This window comes from Penaeus japonicus, unplaced genomic scaffold (genome assembly GCF_977035675.1).
Source record: "Penaeus japonicus unplaced genomic scaffold, GWHDUDI00000001_assembly GWHDUDI00000015, whole genome shotgun sequence".
Taxonomy (NCBI): domain Eukaryota; kingdom Metazoa; phylum Arthropoda; class Malacostraca; order Decapoda; family Penaeidae; genus Penaeus; species Penaeus japonicus.
In genome coordinates, this window is record NW_028234417.1 from 15,668,988 (window position 1) to 15,691,487 (window position 22,500).

The 22,500-nt window shown below is 29.5% G+C and overlaps 1 protein-coding gene across 43 annotated transcripts in view; it reads left to right on the top strand.

The window, feature by feature from the left end:
• Positions 1–22,500, top strand: part of Itpr (Inositol 1,4,5,-trisphosphate receptor) — a 250,714-nt gene that overhangs the window by 192,284 nt on the left and 35,930 nt on the right. For 33 of the 43 annotated variants that reach the window (XM_086544593.1, XM_086544605.1, XM_086544596.1 and 30 more), the window contains 3 exons: positions 8,298–8,360; positions 16,593–16,707; positions 17,428–17,567. In XM_086544593.1, coding sequence (XP_086400719.1) covers positions 8,298–8,360; positions 16,593–16,707; positions 17,428–17,567 — 318 coding nt within the window. The remainder of the gene's footprint in view (positions 1–8,297; positions 8,361–16,592; positions 16,708–17,427; positions 17,568–22,500) is intronic. The other 10 variants (XM_086544603.1, XM_086544608.1, XM_086544609.1 and 7 more) reach the window with 1 other exon arrangement.

Sequence of the window (22,500 nt, forward strand, 5' to 3'; positions counted from 1 at the left end):
ATAAATATATACATAAAATATATATTTATATAACAAGAAATTTATATATATATATATATAATAAATATATATATATATATATACATATACATATAATTCTCTATATATAAATATAATAAATATATATATATATATATATAAATATATATTTATATTATTATTTATATGTTATATATATTTTTTGTTATAATATATATATACATATATATGATATATATATAAGTATTTATAAATATATATATATATATATATATAAATATATATATTATCTATATAAAAAATACATATATATGGTATATATATATACCTTATATGTATATATATATATATATATATATATATATATATTTATACACATTTTGAGTATATAAAATATAAATATATATAACACATATATATTATTATATATATACATATATGTATATTATATAAAAATCTATATATATAATATAATATACATATATAAGAATACAAATATATATATTTATATACATGGTATAAAAATAATATATATATAAATTATAAATATAAATATATAATATGTATATAAATATATATATATATAATATATATCTATATAAATATGTTATAAATATATGTATGTATCTATATATAAAATATATATAAATATATATTCTAATAACTATATATTATAAGAAAAATATATGTTCTATATATAGTGTATGATTAATATCTATAAATATATATATATATATATATAAAATATATATAAAAATTAATGTATATTATATATACATATATAAATATATAAAAATATATGTATATATATATGTAAGTTATATATAATATATTATATATATATAAATCTATCTATATATATAAGTATGTAATTATATTAAAATAATATATATATATATATATATAAATATATATATAATTATAAACATACAAAAATATATATATATATATAATATATGATATATATATATATATATCATAATATATAATAAAAAATATATACATGTATATAATTACAGTATATATATATATTATGATCTATAAATTATATATATATATATAAATATATATGATACAATATATATTATAAGTAATATATTTAAATATATATATATATACATAATGTAAAATATATAGTAAATATTTATTTATATAAATATATGTATAATATTATATATATATATATACATAAAAATATTATATATAAAGAATATATATATATATATATATATATTAAATAAATATATATAAATGTAACTATATACATATATATTATATAAACATATTAGTATAGATATAAAATAAAAATATAAACAAAAATATATAATATATATTTATATAAATATATATATATATATATATATTAAATATAAACATATTATATAAATATATTATAATAGATATATATATATATACATGTAAAAATATAAGTATATATATTATATATTAAATGTAAATATATTTATTTAAATATATATACATATATGTAAATAGATAAATAACTATTTATAAAAATAATATAATATATATTATATATATATATATATAAAATATATATATATGAAAAATTTACATATATATATATATATATATATATATATATATATATATATATATAATATATATATAATTTTATATATAGTTATTATATTTTTCGGTATGTTAAATTTTAATTATAGCGATACATCATATGGATATATATGTATATATATTATATTTATATTTATATATTTTTATATATATATATATATAATACATATATTATATATATATATATTTATATATATAATATATAATATAGTCATATATATACATACCTTAATATTTTATAATTACTTTATTTCATTATGAATAACGTTGTCATAGCGAATGTATATATGTATTATATATATATATAATATTAATATATCTTAATTTTAATAAATTCATATATATATACTTATATATATTATATATAGTATATATATATAATACTATCATTATATATATATATATATAATGTTATAATAATATATGCGAGATAGAGTATCAGTCGTGAGGAATGAGTGATATATACGTAATCCTCATACTAATTCATTTCATTACTACGATTAGGATAGTTGTTTATGTAAGTTGTGCTGATAGTGGTGTAAGTATGTAAATATATTGTAATGACTATTTAGTATGTCGTATACACACGCAATGCTTTATTATAGTTAGCATACAATAAATGGATATCAGTGTTATGATCTTTTACAATATTACAATAAATATCATTATAGTCATATACACAATTATATAATATGTCTATTATGGTTGAGGTAGTTAATTATTTCTATGGGAAATGACATAGAAGTGATGTGCACATTTTTACGCGAATAAACAACATATATAATGAGATACATAATATATTAAGAATGGTAATGATTATGATCATAATTAAACAATGAAGATAAAACTAATAACACTGATAATGATAATAACAATGATTATGATAATGATCATATTGATGATATGTTAGATATTAAAATATGGAGATAATTATATAATTGTGATGAACATCAATAGATATATAGCAACTGACAACATAATCGATAATAATAATAGACACAATAAGATAACTCATAACATATAACATAATATAATATATTATTATATATATTAGTTGATAGATGATAATTATACTTATGCGGTGATATATGTATAATCTTAGACTAATTGAGTAATGATGGGGTTATATTCATTGGATTTATCAATAATAGTATAATGACTATATTTACTTGCAGTCCAATAGTAATAGTATTCAGGCTTTACACTGTCTTAACAGAAAATATGAAAAATGAAAGGGTTGAAAAGAATTCTAAAGTAATGTTATTTTTACATAAGTGAATATCAGAATGTGCAGATTTATTTGTAATGGTTTGCATTTTCCGTCAGTTTTCTACAGAAATTTGCATAAACGAAGACACTTTTTTATTAATGAAGTATCACTGCATTATTCAGAACTCAGACAATGATTTGACATTAATTATAGCCTCATACTTAAGTGCATACTACATACTACAATACCAAGATGTATTACATAGTATTATGAATATTAGATTACAGTCTGGTTACCAATACATATGCAAGTGGATTTTTACAATTATATGATTATTCTATGTTATTACAAATAATATTTATGATTCATTATTACTTATCATAAATACTAGAAATACTGTGATATAACTATAAACTACAGAGTACTAATGACATAAACTTTGTTGTTAATGCTATGAAAATTATATTTGATGGCCCATGTTTCATAGCAATCATTCTTAGAAATTAGCTCTTGTTATGCTTGTCTTTCTATCTCTATAGAGAAGTATTCTGCACAGAAAAAAAGAGGAAGAGGTATTTTTCATTTTTAATCAATCCTTTCTACTTTTTATTTTTTTCTACTGGTCATGGATTTAAATCTTTACTATGCACCAAAAAATTATATACTCACATACTGTTTTTATTGCTCCAGCCTTGTTTATCCATATGTAGGAAAAGTTAATTTGTTCATTTTACATTCACATTTGTGTGTCTGTGACTGCTTATGTGTCCACAAGTTTTTACAAACATTCATCATACATATACTTATTATGTGTATTAAAACACATCTCCAGGCAATAAGAGTACATGTTATAGCTATTACATGACTATGTGGTAACAAAACTTTGATAGAAGGAGATTAGAAATAAATATAGCAATGACAGAAATCAGGAAAAAAGAACACAACTTCTGAGTGTTAATACTAACTGTATTATGCAAATATGAAACATACTTTAGCCAATATTAGAATACATGTAGTGTATATTTATAGCTAGTATAAGACCTTCGAGCGTTGAACAGAGTCTTGTTTACTGAGAATATTTTTGCTATGTTGGGTTTCTTAGATATGATGAGATCACCTAGTTTTTCTCTCTCTCGTAATTTACCTATGTGTCTGTGTGTGATGTGCTGTGTAGTTGATGTGTTTTGGCTGTGTATATGTCATAGTGATACATGCGTGTGTATGTAGGTGTGTGTATGTGTGTGTGTGTGTATGTATATGTTGTAATGTGTGTATGTGAATGTGTAGTAGTGTGTAGTGTAGAGTGTACTGTTGTGTGGTATAGTAGTGTGTGTGACTGTATTGTATGTATGTTTATAGTGTAGTGATAGTGTGTGTGATGGTAGTGCTGCTGCGCTGGATATGTACACCTACTCTCATATAGCGGCGTATAGTTTTTGTGTGCTACATGATACGCTCTGTGTGTGTTGCGTTGCGTGTGTGTGTGTGTGTGTGTATGTGTGTTGTGTGTGTTGTGTGTGTTGTGTGTGTGTGTGTGTGTGTGTGTGTGTGTATGTGTGTTTGTATTATTGTTTATGTGGTGTTTGTATATTTGTGTCCCATTAGTAGTATATTGTTGTGATATGTGATGGTATGTGTGTGTGTGTGTGTGTTTGTTTGTTTGTTTGTGTATGTCTGTTTGTTTGTATATGTCTGGTGTGTGTGTGTGTGTATTTGTTTGTTTGTTTGTGTATGTCTGTTTGTTTGTGCATGTCTGGTGTGTGTGTGTGTGTGTGTGTGTGTGGTGGTTGTGTGTCAGATAGTAGTATGTTGTGTGTTGTGTGTGTGTGTCTGATGTGTGTTCTGTGTGTGTGAGTGGAGTCGATGCAATAGAGCTGAGAGTAGTGCGTGTCATGTGCGATACGTATGATTATTCGTTATAGCGTATTGCTTTCATCGTACTCACTGTATTGCGTTTGTATTGTGTATGTATATGATATGGTTTTTGTATGTACTTTGTGTGTTGATTGTGGATGCCATAGTATTATTTTTGACTGTGAGTGTGACAGTGTGTACATGTGTAGTATAGTCAACATATTCTAACATTCATTAAAAATATTTCTGAGTTAGAATATCTTCATCACACCAATATAGTATGCACACACATACTCTTTATAGCATATACACTCTGCCAGATCTTAACGAATAACTGACAGTATAATCAACTACTATTAATCTATGCATATAGATTTACAGTGACAAAAAAGGTATGGAGCATTAATATTTTAAGTAGATGAGTCAGAACACACTGAGCACCGAGACACTTAATCTTTGCACTCAATTATAGATATCAATAACACTTCTCTCTTAGAGTCATGGAATCAAAAGTAATTTACTTATTAGATATTATTATTTGTCATTGTACATAGTAATATATACAGTATTCATAAATAAGAATATATATACTTGTATTTTCATCCATTAGTAAGTATCACATAATATATATGAGAGAACAGACAGATAGCTATTGTTTATTAGATGGATTATATATCATATATGTTTCTCTTTATAGAATAATTATATAAATATCTCATGGTTAATGATCAATAAACAAATGATTAATTCTTCAGTTCACATCATCTGTATTATAGTGAGTTTTATTTATTTAAAGAAATAACAGGTCATATATGAATTATAATAATCTCACAAATGTTGATAATGGGGGCATAGCTTAAGATAATGCAAATTTATTTGAAAAGATCAATTGATAATCTGATTCAGGAATGAAAGAAAAGTTCAGCAATTTTTTATTTAGCTTGGTGTTGAATTATGCAAAAGAAAATTAATTGATAGTCAAATACACTTCTATCATTTGTATGTTATGAAAAAAATTATAATTACACATTGGAAGCTGTGAATTCTTTTACTTTGACAGATTGTCATATCCATAAACAGGAATTTTATGATTCTTTAAGCTTGGGAATTGCTTTGAACATTTGTGGCAAATAATTGATTATGTAACAACCCATGTTCATCTGATCTTGAGTTCATTTTCCTTACTGTAATTATGCTATACAAAAGAAATGAGACAAAACCCAGTTTAAGCATGCTTCTCCAAGTTTTATATTTTATTTATTGGTGCTTCATTCAATTTGTAAATTCTCTTTAGATATTATATTATATTATTTTGGCATTTTTGTGTTTCACTTTTAGCCCATTCATGACGGAACGTATTTTCTTTTTATTTTATTTCTTGTCCAATCACATTTGATCTTACAATAGTTCTTTGACTCAGATCTTTTTATTCAACCAATCAGAAGCAGAAATTACCATGATGTCATCAGTATCAAGTATTTTTTTGTTTATGCCATTTTTTAAATATTTTTATGTTATGTGACATTTAATGACATTCAAACACCAAAACTAAAGTAACAGTGTCTAAGAAATTATGAAAAATAATTATTTCTAAGAACAATCTTGTGTTCTATTGCTGATGTTTTAGCACATCACAATTGCCCTGCCCAGAACACGCCGAGAAAATGCACAACGTCTCAGAAAAACAACCTGGGTCTGGGGATATTTTCTGACCATATAATATGACGTCAACTTGCGCGAATGGGCTAAGCATAGCTAGTTTTGATTATTTTTGTTAAGTTCTTTCTTTTTTTTTTGTATAGAATATAATTCTTTTTACTTTTAAAAAATGGAAAAGAAGTCACTGAGAATTTTATTAAGATAATGTGAGTTTCAGAATAACAGTTCAGAGTTAATAATTTACCACTATGCATATGTTGTAGTATTACAAGTGGTACAATTTTGTGCCTGTATTTGTAAGATGCAGTCCTAAGAATAATGATGTTAAAAAGAAGCATGTTTAAATGAGGTATTCAAAGTCACAATACCAACAGAATAATCATTGGATGCAGTTAAATATCTGCCTGATTTTCTAGCCTTCTTTATACTCTGTCAGTTGTTTTCTTTCTCCATAGCAATTTGTTAATATTATTTGTAAGGGATGTTTAGATACAGAAAGCAACAACTAGAAATGAATTTGAGTATTTTTGTTTTTCAAAGAATGTTTTATGAAAAAGGTTACGCTGGCATACACAACTATCATCGCATTGATGAGTAATGTCTATAACATTGAGCCTGCTACTAACAAAAAAAAAAAATATTTTAACTGTACTTTGTTGTTGCTTTTGTCTAGGAAAAATAATATAATTCAAGCGGTGTTGGGAGAAGGGTTATCTGTGGTATTTTGATCATTTTGTTTAATTGACATAATTCTGATTCAAGTGTTTGATTAATGTATTACTGTATATTGATTTCATATTTTTTCAATATCAATGTTTTATACCTAGAGGTATTTAATAACAAAGAATAGGTTATGGATTATCTGTTGATATTATCTATGTACATATAGTTTTAATATATAATTAGTAATTTTGAAACTTATTGTTAAAACAGATATTATATGTCTGTATATGAGGTATATAAAATCATATGATACTGGAATACCGCAGATAGTATCAAAGACTTATGATAGTATATGACGACCAGATAAAAGCTAACATAATATATTTTGGTGGGTCATATTACATAAATACCAACATTTACAATCATGACTATTATAATACATGTGTTCATTGGAAGTGAGTGTTTGTAGCATTCTTAGCATTTTTGCAAGTTTAAGCAGTGTTGTTTTACCGACTTAAAAATAGGGCCATTTTTTGTTTCTTTCAGTTGGATGTAACTTTGTGGGTGGGGTGTTATAAGGCTATTCACGATATGTATTTGTTATTTTATTTCTTTTTATTTATTTTAGTTTTTATTCTTCACTGACATATAGTTAGTATATATATATATACATATTATTTAAATTACTAATTAATTGTATATGCTAGCAGATGAGTATCTGTACACTTTTGGATATTACTTGTTCACTACAAGCTCTAAGAGGAAAAATGTTATCATTAACTAGAACCTGTTTGACTTAAATGAGATCTTAGATGCTAAAGTAAAGAGGCCTATCATATATGAGGGACTCCTCTGGTGATTTAGAGCAAAGATTCTCTGTAAAAAATGGTTTCATCTTGTTTGAGATCATTCAGAGAATGTTTCTCAGTATTGCTATTGTCACCATTGACATTTTGTATATTTTATTTTGTTCCTTGATATGATGATATTACACCATAAAGCAAAGAAAAGATGATGAAAGTTATTTTAGTAGAGCTTTCTTTGTAAGGGAATCATCAGTTAATACAGTTGTTGTCCACTCTAAACATACCTAAACTTTCTTTTTTGTTCTTTTTCCCTTCTCCAATTTTTTCAGTAATAATTTAAAGGATCAGACAATTTCCCCCAGTAATAAGGAAGAGAAACAGGGTTGAAGCAATAAATTTTGACCAAATGTGGGACCTGAAATAATTATACCTATAATAGCCTAAATACAGGAGCCCTGAAAGTACACTTCAAGAGTTTGTGCTCATTGGTGGAGTGGTTAATTTTCATTGCATGCATGCACTTTACCTGCTTGCAGAAATACCTGGACGAGGCTCGCGACTTCTGGGGACAGCCTTATGTTCAGCAGTACAGTTCAGAAGTATGCATGCCCCTATAATGTCCATCTTGTCTGTCTGCCAGTGTTTTCTCTACAGGCTTACTGTTTGTGTCTTCATAATTATGCTGTTTATTTTTACAGCTTTTTATTTCTAATATTTTTTTATTTTTTATTTATTATCTTTATTCTTTATTTTTTTATTTTTAGTTATTTGTTTATTTGTTTATATGTTTATTGTCACGTAGTGATCTGCCATATGATTTTTTATGATTAGTATGCTTTTTTCCTTTTTTTTCTCTTTTCTTCATGACTGCTATATGTTGTCGCAATATGCATGCAGTTTGTTTGCGTTATGTTATCGTATTGGGTTTCTTTACTGAACTTTAACGTTAATGAAGGCAACTTTTGGGTAGGTTAGAATTTTTTGTAATGCAGTTAGACCTCAGCCCTTTGAAAAGTAGATCTTTAACCATTGTTGAAAGAGTGCTGCACATGCAGTTATAATTTGCAGATATGTTTTTTTCTAATAAGTTTCCAATAGAATATGTACAAACATTATTATTTTTTTAGCTCAATGATAGATGCACTAGTGGTATGGATTAGGACTCACCATACACTAAAACATCCATCTCCATTTCTACAAAAAGTTCATTTGGATGTGTGTGTGTAAAGAAAAGTTATCTATGTCTTTAAAGAAATTTGCAAGGAAGTGCATATCTCATTTTATGTGAAATTTATTTTATGACTTTTAAATAATAATGGGATTTATGCTGTCTTGTATGTCATTTAGGGGAAATCTTACAGAAGTGTGAGTTGGTCATCAATTAATGTAGATAGGTTTGTGTAAAGGTTATAATAACTTTTGTGATGATTTTTCATTATATGAATTTATCTAATTATTTTGTTGAAAAAGTCTTGTTATATGTGGAGTGACTGACAGATGTATGCATTTCATTTATTCTCTCCCCCACTCTTCTTCTGTCATAAAGATACATAAATTAAGATAGGTAGATAATTATATGTTTATATTTATATTTTATTCCATGTCCTTTTCCCTCACTCTTTACTTCTTCCCCTTTATTCCATTTTTCTCTTACTCTTTCTTTCCATCCCTCTTCCTCCCTCCATCCCTTTCTTCCCCTCTTTTACTCTCTAGCCTTGTCATTCTCCCTCTCTTTCCTCTTTCCTCATCACCTCTTTTCTTCTTTCCCAATTAGATGTTTGAATAATTTTATTTTGGATGTAGGAATTTTTAGATACAGATTTCAAGTTTTTTTTTTGTTTTTTGTTTTTTTAATAAATCCCATTGGTGGTCTACATTGCTCTACATTGCATTTCTCTCTCTCTCTCTCTCTCTCTCTCTCTCCGTCACTCCCTCAATACTCCTCCCCTCTTCCTCTCTCTCTCCAACCACTGTCCCTCCTCACTCACTATCCTCTCTCTCTCTCTCTCTCTCCTCTCTCGCTCACTCCCCTCACCTCACCCAACTACTCTTCACTCTCCTCCTCTCTCACTCACCCGCTCTCACGTCTCTCTACTCTCCGCGTAGTCCGCACTCTCTCTCACTCTATCTCTCTCACTCTCCTCTCTCTTCTCCTCTCTCCTCTCCCTCTCCCTCTCTCCCTCGCTCCCTCCCTCCCTCTCCCTCTCCCTCTCACTTTCCCACGCCTCTCCCTCTCCCTCTCTCTCTCCCCTCTCCCCTCCCTCTCCCTCCCCCTTCTCTCTCTTCCTCTCTATCTCCCACACACCTTCTCAACATCTCTGCTCTCTCTCTCTCTCTCGCGTCTCATCTCTCTCTCCTCTCTCTCTCTCTCTCTCAAACGATCTCTCTCTCTCTCCTCTACTCTCTCCTCTCTTCTCATTCGTCCTAACTCTCTCCCCTCTCCTCTCTTCCTCTCTCTCTCTCTCTCTCATATCCCCCCTTCTCTCCTCTCATAGACACGCCTCTCACTCCCCCCGCTGCCTCAACAATCCCACTAGAGCTCTCTCAGCCCCCCCCTCTCCCAAATCTCTCTCTCCCCCCCCTCTCCCTCGCTCCTCTATAGCATCCCCTCTTCCCTCTCCCTCTCCCTCACTCCCCCCTCTCCCTCTCCCTCTCCTCTCCTCTCAAAAGAAATCCTCCCTTTTTCCTCTCCCTCTCCCTCTCCCCTTCCCCTCTCCCTCATCCTCTCCCTCCTCCCCTCCCTACTCCAATCATCCCCTACGAAATATTACTACTACTCCTATCAAACTCTCCCTCTCCCTCTCTCCCTCCTCTCCTCCTCTCCCTCTTCCTCTCCCGACCTATCTCCCTATCTCCCATCTCTCCCTCTCTCTCTCTCCCATACTCTCCTCCCACTCTCTCTCTCTCTCCTCTCATCATCTTTTGTGTTTGCAACTACTCTCTTACTCCTATCTCTCTTGTGCCGTCTCTCTCTCTCTCTCCTACTCTTGCAAAACTCTCTCTCTCTCCTCCTCACTCTCTCATGCACATCTCTCTCTCTCTTTCCTCTTTCACTCATAGCTCTGCATCTCTCATCTTTTTGAGACTCTCTACTCACATACTCTCTCTTGCACATCATACATGAAAGAGATCTCTCTTGCCACTCTCCTCTCTCTCACTTCTTCTTCTTGAGGCACTCTCATCTCTCTCTCGCTCTCTTGCACACTCTCGTCTCTCTCTCTCTTTGCACTCTCTCTCCTCTCTCTCTCTATGATCTCTCTCTCTCTCTTCGACTCTCTCTCTCTCTCTTGCATGACTCTCTCACTCTCTCTCTCATCGGTACTTCCCTCTCTCTCTCTCTCTCTCTCTCTCTCTCTCTCTCTCTCTCTCTCTCTCTCTCTCTCTCTCTCTCTCTCTCTCTCTCTCTCTCTCTCTCTCTCTCTCTCTCTTTCTCACTTTTTTTCATTTTTGAGACAAGGATTGTTTTTCTAAAGGGACTTGCACCAATAAGGTTTTATTTTTGTGAAAAGGATAGAAATATGTCAATGATGTTTATGACATATATATGTAGGGTACTGGGTAGAAACAACTCTTTAGTGGATAATGGAATAGTTTTATGAAGTTCCATTGGATGTTCAGACCAATTTCTGTTCAGGACGTTTGGGTGTAGTAGATAATGTGTTGGTGGGTGTGGTGGGGGGGTGTTTGGTGTGGTTTGTGGGTAACACTGTTGTGGTGGGTGTGGTTAATTTTTGTTTGTTGGGTTAGGGTGTTTATTAGTATTGTGATTTGTGGGGTTATGTATTTGTTGGGTGGGTTTGGTTGAATAATAGTGGTGGGGTTTTTGGTTTTGGGGTTTTGGTTGGGATAGTGTTGGTGACATAATTGGTAATATAAGGAGGGATGTTTTTGGTTTGTTTATGAAATGTAAATATTTTTTTTGGTATAGAGCTTAAAAGTAATTGATTAAGCAGATGTTTCATAGTTTGATAGTGTTTCAGAAAAAAACACACACAAGATATATTGATTAAAGTTTGAATTGAATATCAAAGATTTTACTTAATCAAGATTTTGTTTTAATTGGCAAATATTTGTGATCTAAGAGTCTCAAAAAATATCAAATTTTGACAAATGGATTATAGTTAAAAGTGGCTACTTTATAAAGCTGTTTCATATCCAGATTATATATATATATATATATATATATATATATATATATATATATATATATATATATATATTATATATATACATACATTACATACATCACATACATACATACATATATATACATACTATATAATAATAAGTAGCCAAATATATATACCAATATACATATATATATATTAATCATAATATATATATATATATATATATATATAATATATATATAATATAAAACTATTATATGTATAATGAAGAGCTGGTAGGAGAGAATGGGCTTTTGATTTTCAGTTTCTGTTCTCATTTTAAGCTTGCATTTCCATACTTCCACACATGAGTTTTAGGACCATTGGATTTCATGTTTGCTTCTTTAAGCCTTGTTGACGACCAAAAATAACCTAAGCTTTGTATATGAAAAGAAAATGTATGCCAACTTAACAAAATGCCTTATCATGCTTCATGTCATAGTGTTTGGATTGCATTTTTTTCCTTTTTTTATCATTATTATTTTTTAAGAATAACCTGCCAAGAATTTTATGGAGTAGTTTCACAGGACACTAATGTGAACATACAGATTATTAACATATTAGAGTGTTAATCTTACTTTATTATTTATAGATAGAATTTACACTATGCTATAAGTTAAATATGTGACTGGAAGTCATTTCAGTATTTCTTTTTTAGCCCTTGTCTTTCTTTTGATAGGAATTTCAAAAAGAGGAATGAATTCAGATGTTATGTCAATATAATTTTTTTATTTTGGTTTTGAAATATATATGTATATATACTTATATAACTATCAAATATATATATACACAGACACATTATACAATATATAATATATTATATTATATATATATATATATATATATATATATATACACAACTATATCACTAATCATATATATGCATATATATAGATACATACATATACACACACCACATATATATAGTACTATACATATATATATACACGACTAGTAATATAGGGTAGTGGGTTAAAAATGATTTGATGAGTGTGATTTATAGTATGTTATGATTTGTGAATATATATATATGGTAGGTATATGCTATAGTGCATTTGATACGATCGATGGTGATAGTATGAGTGACGTGATTGTGTGTATGTAGAGTGTAGGTAGATCGTGATGTGTATGTAGTGTGTGATGTGTGTAGTAGATGTGCATAGGAGCTGTAGGAGCGGGTACATTGAGTAGTGTATGTGTGTCGTAGTGAGATAGTAGTGTATATAGTACGAATATACATGTATATATATGTAGTAATATATGATAATCATATACATGTATATAAGTATAATATTATATATGTGTATATATATCGATATATATCATTTATATATATACTAACTATATATATATAGATACTACAATATTAATTCGTATATATATATATGATATATGTGCTATATATGATGATACATATGTGCTACATATATATACTTATATGTATTATATATACTTTTGCTACAATATGCGTATTATTATATTTAGTATATTTAGTGTAGATTAGTATAATGAGACAGAGATATGTAGATATGTAAGAGTTTGATAGAGAGAGTTAGAGAGACATAGGGGGTATTTTAAATTATATAATATATATATATATATATATTATATATATATATATATATAATATATAATATTTATAGCATATATATCAATATGTATATTTGTACATAAATATATTTATATATATATTATATGTTCTTATATGTATATTTGTATATATATGTATATAGTATAATGTAAGGGAACAGTATATATGACTATATATATATATATATATATATATATATTATATATGTATATTCAATATATGTATAAGTGTATATATATATAATATATGTCATTATATATTGTATATGTATATAATATGTATATGTTTAAAATTATATGTATATGTGTAATATATATGTTATATGTATATATATATATATGTATGTAAATTTGGTATATGGTATATTATATATATATGTTATAATATATATGATACTAATATGTTATAAATATTTATACTATGATTAATAATTATAGTATATATGTATAAATATATAAAATATTTATTTCATATATATATATATATATATGTATAAATAAATAAATTAATAATATATATATAAATTGAAAATTAATATGTATATATATATATAAATATAAAAATATATATATAATATATATATATATATATATATATATGTGTGTTTGTGTGTGAGTGTAGTGAGTGATGTGGTTGTGTGGGTGTGTGTGTGTATGTATGTAAGAATATGTATGTCAAAGTAATAATTAAATAATAATAAATCCAATAATAATTATATAACACAATTTATATCATATATATAATTTATATATAATATATATTTAAGTGTACACTAAGATATATAATATATATATATATATAATATATATGTTATATATATATATATATATGTCTATACATATATATATATATTATATAATAATATATATGTAACTATAAAAAATGTATATACACTATAATATATCTATATATATGATTAAATATAAATATATATTATGCTAATAATAAAAAAAGTCACAATGATAAATATCTATAATATAAATATATATATATAATATATAAGTAACTATATATATGTCAATCTAAATATCACTCTATTATATATATATATATACAATAATATATCTTAAAATATATATATATATATATATATATATAAATAGTGTATACACAACACACACGCACACCACACACAACACACACACACACACACACAACACACAACACACACACACACGACACACACACAAGCAGCACACACACACACACACACGCTCACTCTCACACACTCTCACTCTCACAACACACGCACACTGCACCATATACCGCAACACAGCACACGCACTACGCACACTGCACCGCACACGCACACCGCACACGCACTATTGATCTCACGCACACATCACACCGCACACGCACTACTACACGCAACACGCACGACTACACACGCACACGCACACCACAGACGCCCACACACAACCACGACGCACACGCACACTCACACACACAACACACCACACACACACCACACACACCACACACACACACACATATATATATATATAATATATATTATATATATATATATATAAATATATTATGTTTATATAATTCATAATATATATATAATATAAATATAAATTAAGATATATATATTTATTTATATATATATAATATATAGCATATATAATTTAATAATACAAAAATAATACAGATTTATATATATATATAATATATACAATAAATATAAACATAAAATATACATATTTATATATATACATACATATATATATATATATATATATATATATATATATATATATATAATATATATATATAAATATATATATATGTAAATGTATATATATTATATATTATGAAATAAATTCATTTATTTATATATAGATAGTCTGCATTATATATATGTATATATATATATATATTTAATATATAAATATATATATATAATATATATATATATATATATATATATATTTATAATAAAAACATACATTAAAATAATATAAATATATAGATATATAAATATATAAAATAAAATTATGATATTTATATATAAATATACATAGAGAGTAGATAGATATAGTAGAAGTCAGAATAATGTAGTATATAGAGTATAATGAGAACTATCACGACAGTAAATATATAAATATATAATATTTAATATATATATATATATATAAATAATATAATATATATATATATATAATATATAATATATATATATATATATCTATATATATATATATATATATATACATATGGTAATACCATAATGTATCTATATACATATATATAATATATATATATTTATATATATATATAAATATATATATATATAAATATATATAAATGTATATATAAATATACATATATATTATTTACATATGTATATACATATGTATATACATATGTATATACATATGTATATACATATGTAGATATATATACATAAATATAAATATATATGTACTATATATATAATATATAAATGTATATATATATAATATATATATGTATATTATATAATACTAAATATGTATATATATATAATACACATATATAACTATAAATATATAATATATATATATATAAATATATATATATATATATATATACATATGTGATATACATATGTATAGGTCTATATACATATATATGTATATATATAACATACATACATATGTATATATACATATATATATATATTATATATATATATATATATTTATATATATATATATATATATAAATATATTATGTAAATATATATATATATATGTTATATATATATATTTATATACATATATATATATATATATATATAAATAATAGATATAATATATCTATATGAATAATATAAAATATATATATATATATATAATATATTTATATATGATATATATATATATATATATATATATATTTATATATAGTGGCATCTTCCATATATTTATTTGTTTAAAAGAGTTTTGTTATGGAGCATGTTGTAATTAAGGTTCTTTGATCTATAAAATATATAGCAGATGAGTCTCCAGTGTTCATCCTCATTGCATTTAACACTGCCACAAAACTGTACAAGGTTTATCATCATAAACATTCCGTTAACTCAGACACGGCAGCCAGTGTTTGTGCAACTGCTCCACCATGTGTACAGAGTCAGCCAAGCCGTTTTGGGACATCAGAGGGTCAATGTAGAGAACTGTATAAAAACTCTCACAGAAGTTGGTAAGTTATTCTGTCTTGTGTTTTGCTGTTTCAATTTACATTCTTTGGTTTTTATTTTGTCAATTTTTTTGTCTGATTTGTGAAATAATTAAAAATGTAATTGACCTTTTATATCTGGAGAAATGATTCCAATTTTTTCTGGCATTATTTTTTTTTTATATATCATTGGTTATGTTGACCTTTCATGTGATGTGAATATGCAGCTAGATTTTTTTTCTTAACCCTTCCACAACGGGTTGCATCTCATGATGTACAGTCTGGGGTGGGCTTCTAAAGATGATCTGTGTATTTTCTATTATTTTCTAGACATATGCTATGATATGTCAGTCTATTATGGAATAATATGACTGTGATACTAATTAGATTTTGGTGTGTTTCACAGCTGAAAGAAAAATTGATTTCAATAAAACTTAGAATGCAGTACGAAAGTGAGCCCACCCGATGAAACATTCCTGTTATGAAAGGGTTAAAGTGAGGAAGTTGACAAAAAAAAAAATTAATGATGTTTTATATATTTTCTTTTATGTTTGAGTCCACTGATAATTAGATAGGGAATTTATGTAGTTCAGCAGTAATATGAAATACTCGATTATGAAAAAAAAAGAAATGCGAAGTTAATTTTAATATATTTAAGGGAAATGAACTGGAATAGAATTATGCACTAACAAAATTTCTGAAATGTAAGACTAAAGCAGTGAAGGCTTGTAATTCTGTTTCCAGCTCGCAAGCATAATATATCCATTCCAAGTGACCTGGAAGCCCAGGTTGTAAGCATGTCTCAGCGCACCACCAGCATCATGTCCAGGACAGCCACCCAATGGAGCAAGAGAGCCACACGAAGGGACGCTTCATCTACATCTGTAAGTTCCGTGCATAATCTTTTAGTTGTTGAATTTTACTGGAGTAGATTCTTATCTCCTATTCATGCATGTTAGTTTTCAATGATTTTGGGTTTCTGAAGGGGGGTCAAATGTAGAATCAGTATTATGATTATGTAAATGAGAAGAAGAAAATTATGTAACTGATATACCCTATTTCATGTTATTCTTCTTTTCTGTGGTAAAGAAGAAAGTAACTAACATTATTGTTTCAGAAAGTGTGATGCTCTGCCCATTTATAGTAGAGAATTGTTGGTGTCTGTACACAACAATTTTCCTTTTCCTGTCATATATATATTTTACAGCATCAGCATTATTTCAGAAGTCTGTGATAAAAAAAAGTTTTGCATGAGCAGAAAAATAAATATAGATGAGATATTACATGGTTTATTACTATGAAGATAATTGGCACCTTACGAAACAACTGCATGTAAACTTTATTAGCATGATATTCTGCAACATAAAGCCTGAAGCACAAAGCTTATTAGTAGGGAATGGTGGCAAGATAAGAACACTGGAATGATAAAGCTTAAAGCATGTTAGTTGAGATCATGGATAAGATTCTTTACCTCGCAGGCAATACTTGCATTACTGAAGGTTATTTATAGGTATTTTTATATAGAATAAAACAATCTCCAACATGTGAGAAAGACATTTTTATCATTCTGATAAGATTTTTTTTCTTTTTTGTAAATATTTAACGAAGCTGAAAAAACAAGCAGATGTTAAGTTATACGTTTTGTATATACAAATGTGAGATTTCATGGCTAAAATACAAAGTGTTTCTCAAAAATTATTTATAAAAGTATCTCATTAGAGTGAGTAATAAGTCTCAAAATCATGCATGAAAACCAGTTTATGTAATAAGGCGTGATATTGTGACCTGGGGTCCAAGATGGCATTTAATGTAAACACAATTACATTTTATATTATTTATTTTGATATGATTTTGAGGATATTTTAAATATTGTGTGGTTGTTTTTATTTTTTGGAAGTAGTTGATTATACGTGGAAGGGTAGTATGGAATTTTATTGATTTTGATATTTAAAATACTTGTCAAAAGGATTTATTTTATGTGTAATAGTCAAGAGAAGGTGATATTAAGTTGTGGGGGATGGTTATTTGGTATAGTGAATGATAATTTTTGTGAAGAGATTTGGTGGAATGGACTATGTTTGGTATTTTTTTTGTGTTGTAATAGTTTGAAAATTAAATAATGTATATATTTTTTGTTGTTTGTTGTTAATTTGTGGGTTTGGGGGATTTTAATGTGTTTTTTTGTTATAAGATAGATTGTTAGGGATTAGATTTTTTTTTTTTTCCAGAATAATTACATTGGTTGTAAATTGATAAAACCTGATAGTTTGGTTAATTATGCATCCATTTCAATAGACTTGTTTATCTGGCTCGTCTGGAAATTTTAAAACGGTCATCATTATATTGGATATTGTATTTCAATGAACTATAGATGGTGCCAATGGTCCTTTTCTTTTGCTTGTCAACTTTCTCAGAGCATTTTTGTGTGCATGTGCAAATGTCTGACTGCTTTCTAGTTTATCTGCATTGACTTTTGGCTCTTATTTGCTTAGATAGAAAGCATTGTGTGCTGCACATTCTTAGGTTAAGTTTTAATTTCATTTAAGTCTTTTTATGATACTCAGTTATTAATTTGACTAATTTCAATTAATTGATTAATTAATGGTTATAACCATGGTTAATTATCCTGTTGTAACAGGGAATTATTTACATAAATCTTTCTTTCTGAAATTGATTTGAACAAGTTATGCAGTAAAAGGGATTAGAAAATAGAAAAGTATGCAAAAGTATGTCACTATTGGACAATGCCAAAATGAATAAGCAGCAATATATTTATTTATTTATTACCTATTGATGTTTATTAGGCAAGCTGAGTTGCCGCTGAAGATGAGCATCTGTTGTATAATGAGTTTTCATTAATTATTTTGTTGCTCTTTGTTTTACTAAGGACAGAGTGTCCTATAGTTGAAACGGTACGGTCACGTACTGGGGATTTAAGATAAGACAGTGAATGATTCATGGTGCATATTCCTGTAAGCTTTGGCACAGATTTATGATTCGAAGAATTCTGTGAATTTCTCTATATGTAGTAATGGTTCTTACACAGGAGATAAAGATTGGCAAGTATAAGGTATGGGTTGCAAATCCTGTATGCCGAGCAATTCAATCGAGCATATAAAGACAGTGCTGAGGTCATGACTTAAACTGTAATGCCAGAGAAGAATCTGTTTTAAGTATATATAATTAATTTTTATTTTCTATATTTTAAGTTATTTTTTTTTTAGTAATAATCAGTCAGACGTCCAGATTGTAGATCAAATTGATGTAGATATTAACCATTGATTCAAGAGATATTATTAGCTAAAGTTTAAAGCAAATAAGGTTTTTAAATGTTTTAATATTTTTTCACAATTAAGTCAATGTATAGAAATTCAAATAAACAACTTAATGACTAGTAAAGTAACAGATATCAGTAGAATCCTGTACATCTACTACAATAACTAAAAAAACACCATAATATAGAGTCAGAAGTCATCCTATCAGGTGATAGACCTTTTTTAAATTAAGACATTTTCTCTTTATTAATATTAACCTTATAGCATGTGAAGATACAACACACATGCACATACATATTCATTACTGTACAAAAATGAATGTACATACACAGCTATGGAATCAATTCAAACACATTGGTATACTTTGGTTAGATGTTCCCGTAATGAAAAGTTGTTTGTTCGTGAAAATATAGCTGTCCTCCATTCCTTATTCCATGTATTCAAAAGTACAAGTATATGTACTTCTATGCAGTATATTCATTATCTTTTTTGTTTTAACTATCAGTTTTTACTATCTGTGTCTTTTATTTGTTTCTCTCTCTCTCTCTCTCTCTCTCTCTCTCTCTCTCTCTCTCTCTCTCTCTCTCTCTCTCTCTCTCTCTCTCTCTCTCTCTCTCTCTCTCTCTCTCTCTCTCTCTCTCTCTCTCTCTCTCTTTCCTCTCTTTCTCTCTCTTTCTCCCTTTCTCTCTCTCTCTCTCTCTCTCTCCCCCCCCCTCTCTCTCTCTCTCTCCTCTCTCCCCTCTCCCTCTCTCTCTCTCTCTCTCTCTCTCTCTCTCCCCTCTCTCCCTCTCTCTCTCTCTCTCCTCCCCCCTCTCTCTCTCTCTCTCTCTCTCTCTCTCTCTCTCTCTCTCTCTCTCTCTCTCTCTCTCTCTCTCCTCTCTCTCTCTCTTCTTTCTCTCCTCTCTCTCTCTCTCTCTCTTCTTCTCTTCTCTCTTCTCCTCTCTCTCCTCTCTCTCCTCTACCTCTCTCTCTCTCCCCTACCTCTCTTCTCTCTCTCTTCTTTCCCTCTACCCCTCTCCCTTATCCCTCTATCCCTCTCTACCTCCTCCTCCATTTACTATCCCCTCTCCCATCTCTATATCTCTTCAATCCCTCCCTTCTCCCTCCCCCCTCTCTCCCTCTTTCCCTCTCTCCCTTCTCCTCTCTTCCTTATCCTCTTCTTCCTCTCCTCATCTATCCCTCTCTCCTATATCTTCTCTTTCTTTTCTCTATCTTTTTTGCTTTCTCCCCCCCCCCCCCCCCCCCCTCCCCCCCCCCCTCCCCCCTCTCTCTTTCTTGTCTCTCATCTATTCGTATCTCTCTATCTCTTCTCCTCTTCTCTCTATCTCGTCGTCTCTTCTTCGCTCTCTCTCTCTCTATCGCTCTCTCTGTTATGTCTCTATCGGTCTCTCTCTCTCTATCTCTCTCTCATCTCTATCGCTTCTCTCGCTCGCTCTCTTTCTCTCTCTTCTTCTCCCTTTCTCTCTCTTCTCTCTCGATCTCTTTCTCTCTAGTGCGCTGCTCTATGTCAATCTGCCCTTTTGTCCCTTTGTCCCTTTGTCCTGTGGCACGTACAAGGTCCGTACCGGACCCTGTACATTTCCCCCTCCCATATTCTCTCCCATTACTAAACATTTCCTCCTCCACTTCCCTACACGTTGCCTATACTCTCTATCTATTCTCTTCTCTCTCTCTCTCGCTCTCTCTTCTCTCTCTCTCCTCTCTTTCTCTCTCTCTTCTTCTTATCTCTCTTTTCGCTCTCTCTCTCTCTTTCTCCATCGCCTCTTCCCTCTCCTTAACCTTCTTCTCCTCCTCCTCCTCCTCTCCCACCTCCACTCCCCCCTTCCCCCCTCCCCCCCTTCTCCTCCTTCCGCCTCCTCACTCACCTCCTCCTCCTCTTCCTCATTTATCTACTTCTCCTCATCCTCACTCACCTTCTCTCTTATCTCCCCTCCTCACCCTCGATCTCTCTTATTCTCTTCCCCTTCCTCTTCAACGTCTTTATCTTTCTCTCCCGCTCCCACACCCTAACCACATGCACCCTCTCTCCTCCCTCTTGCTCTCCTCCCCTTCTATTCTCCCTCTCCTCTCCCTTCCCTCTCTATCCTCTCGCTCTTCCCCTTTCTTAGCCTTTTCTTTTATCTCCCCTTACCGCCCCCCACCTCTACCCCCCCCCCTCCCCTCCCTTCCCCCCTCCCCCCCCCCCCCCCTCCCCCACCCTCCCTATCCCTCTCCCTCCTCCCTCTCCTCTCCCTCCTCCCTCTCCTCCCTCCCCTCTCTCTCTCTCCTCTCCCTCCCTCTCTCTCCTCTCTCTCTCTTTCCCCCTCCCCTCCTCTCCCTCTCTCTCTCTCTCTCTCCCTCTCTCCCTCTCCTTCTCTCTCTCTCCTTCTCTCCCTCTCTCTCAATCTCTCTCTCTCTTTCTCCCTCTTCTTCTTCTCTCTCTCTTTCTCCCTCTTCTTCTTCTCTCTCTCTTTCTCCCTCTTCTCTCTCTCTCTCTCTCTCTCTCTCTCTCTCTCTCTCTCTCTCTCTCTCTCTCTCTCTCTCTCTCTCCTCCTCTCTTTCT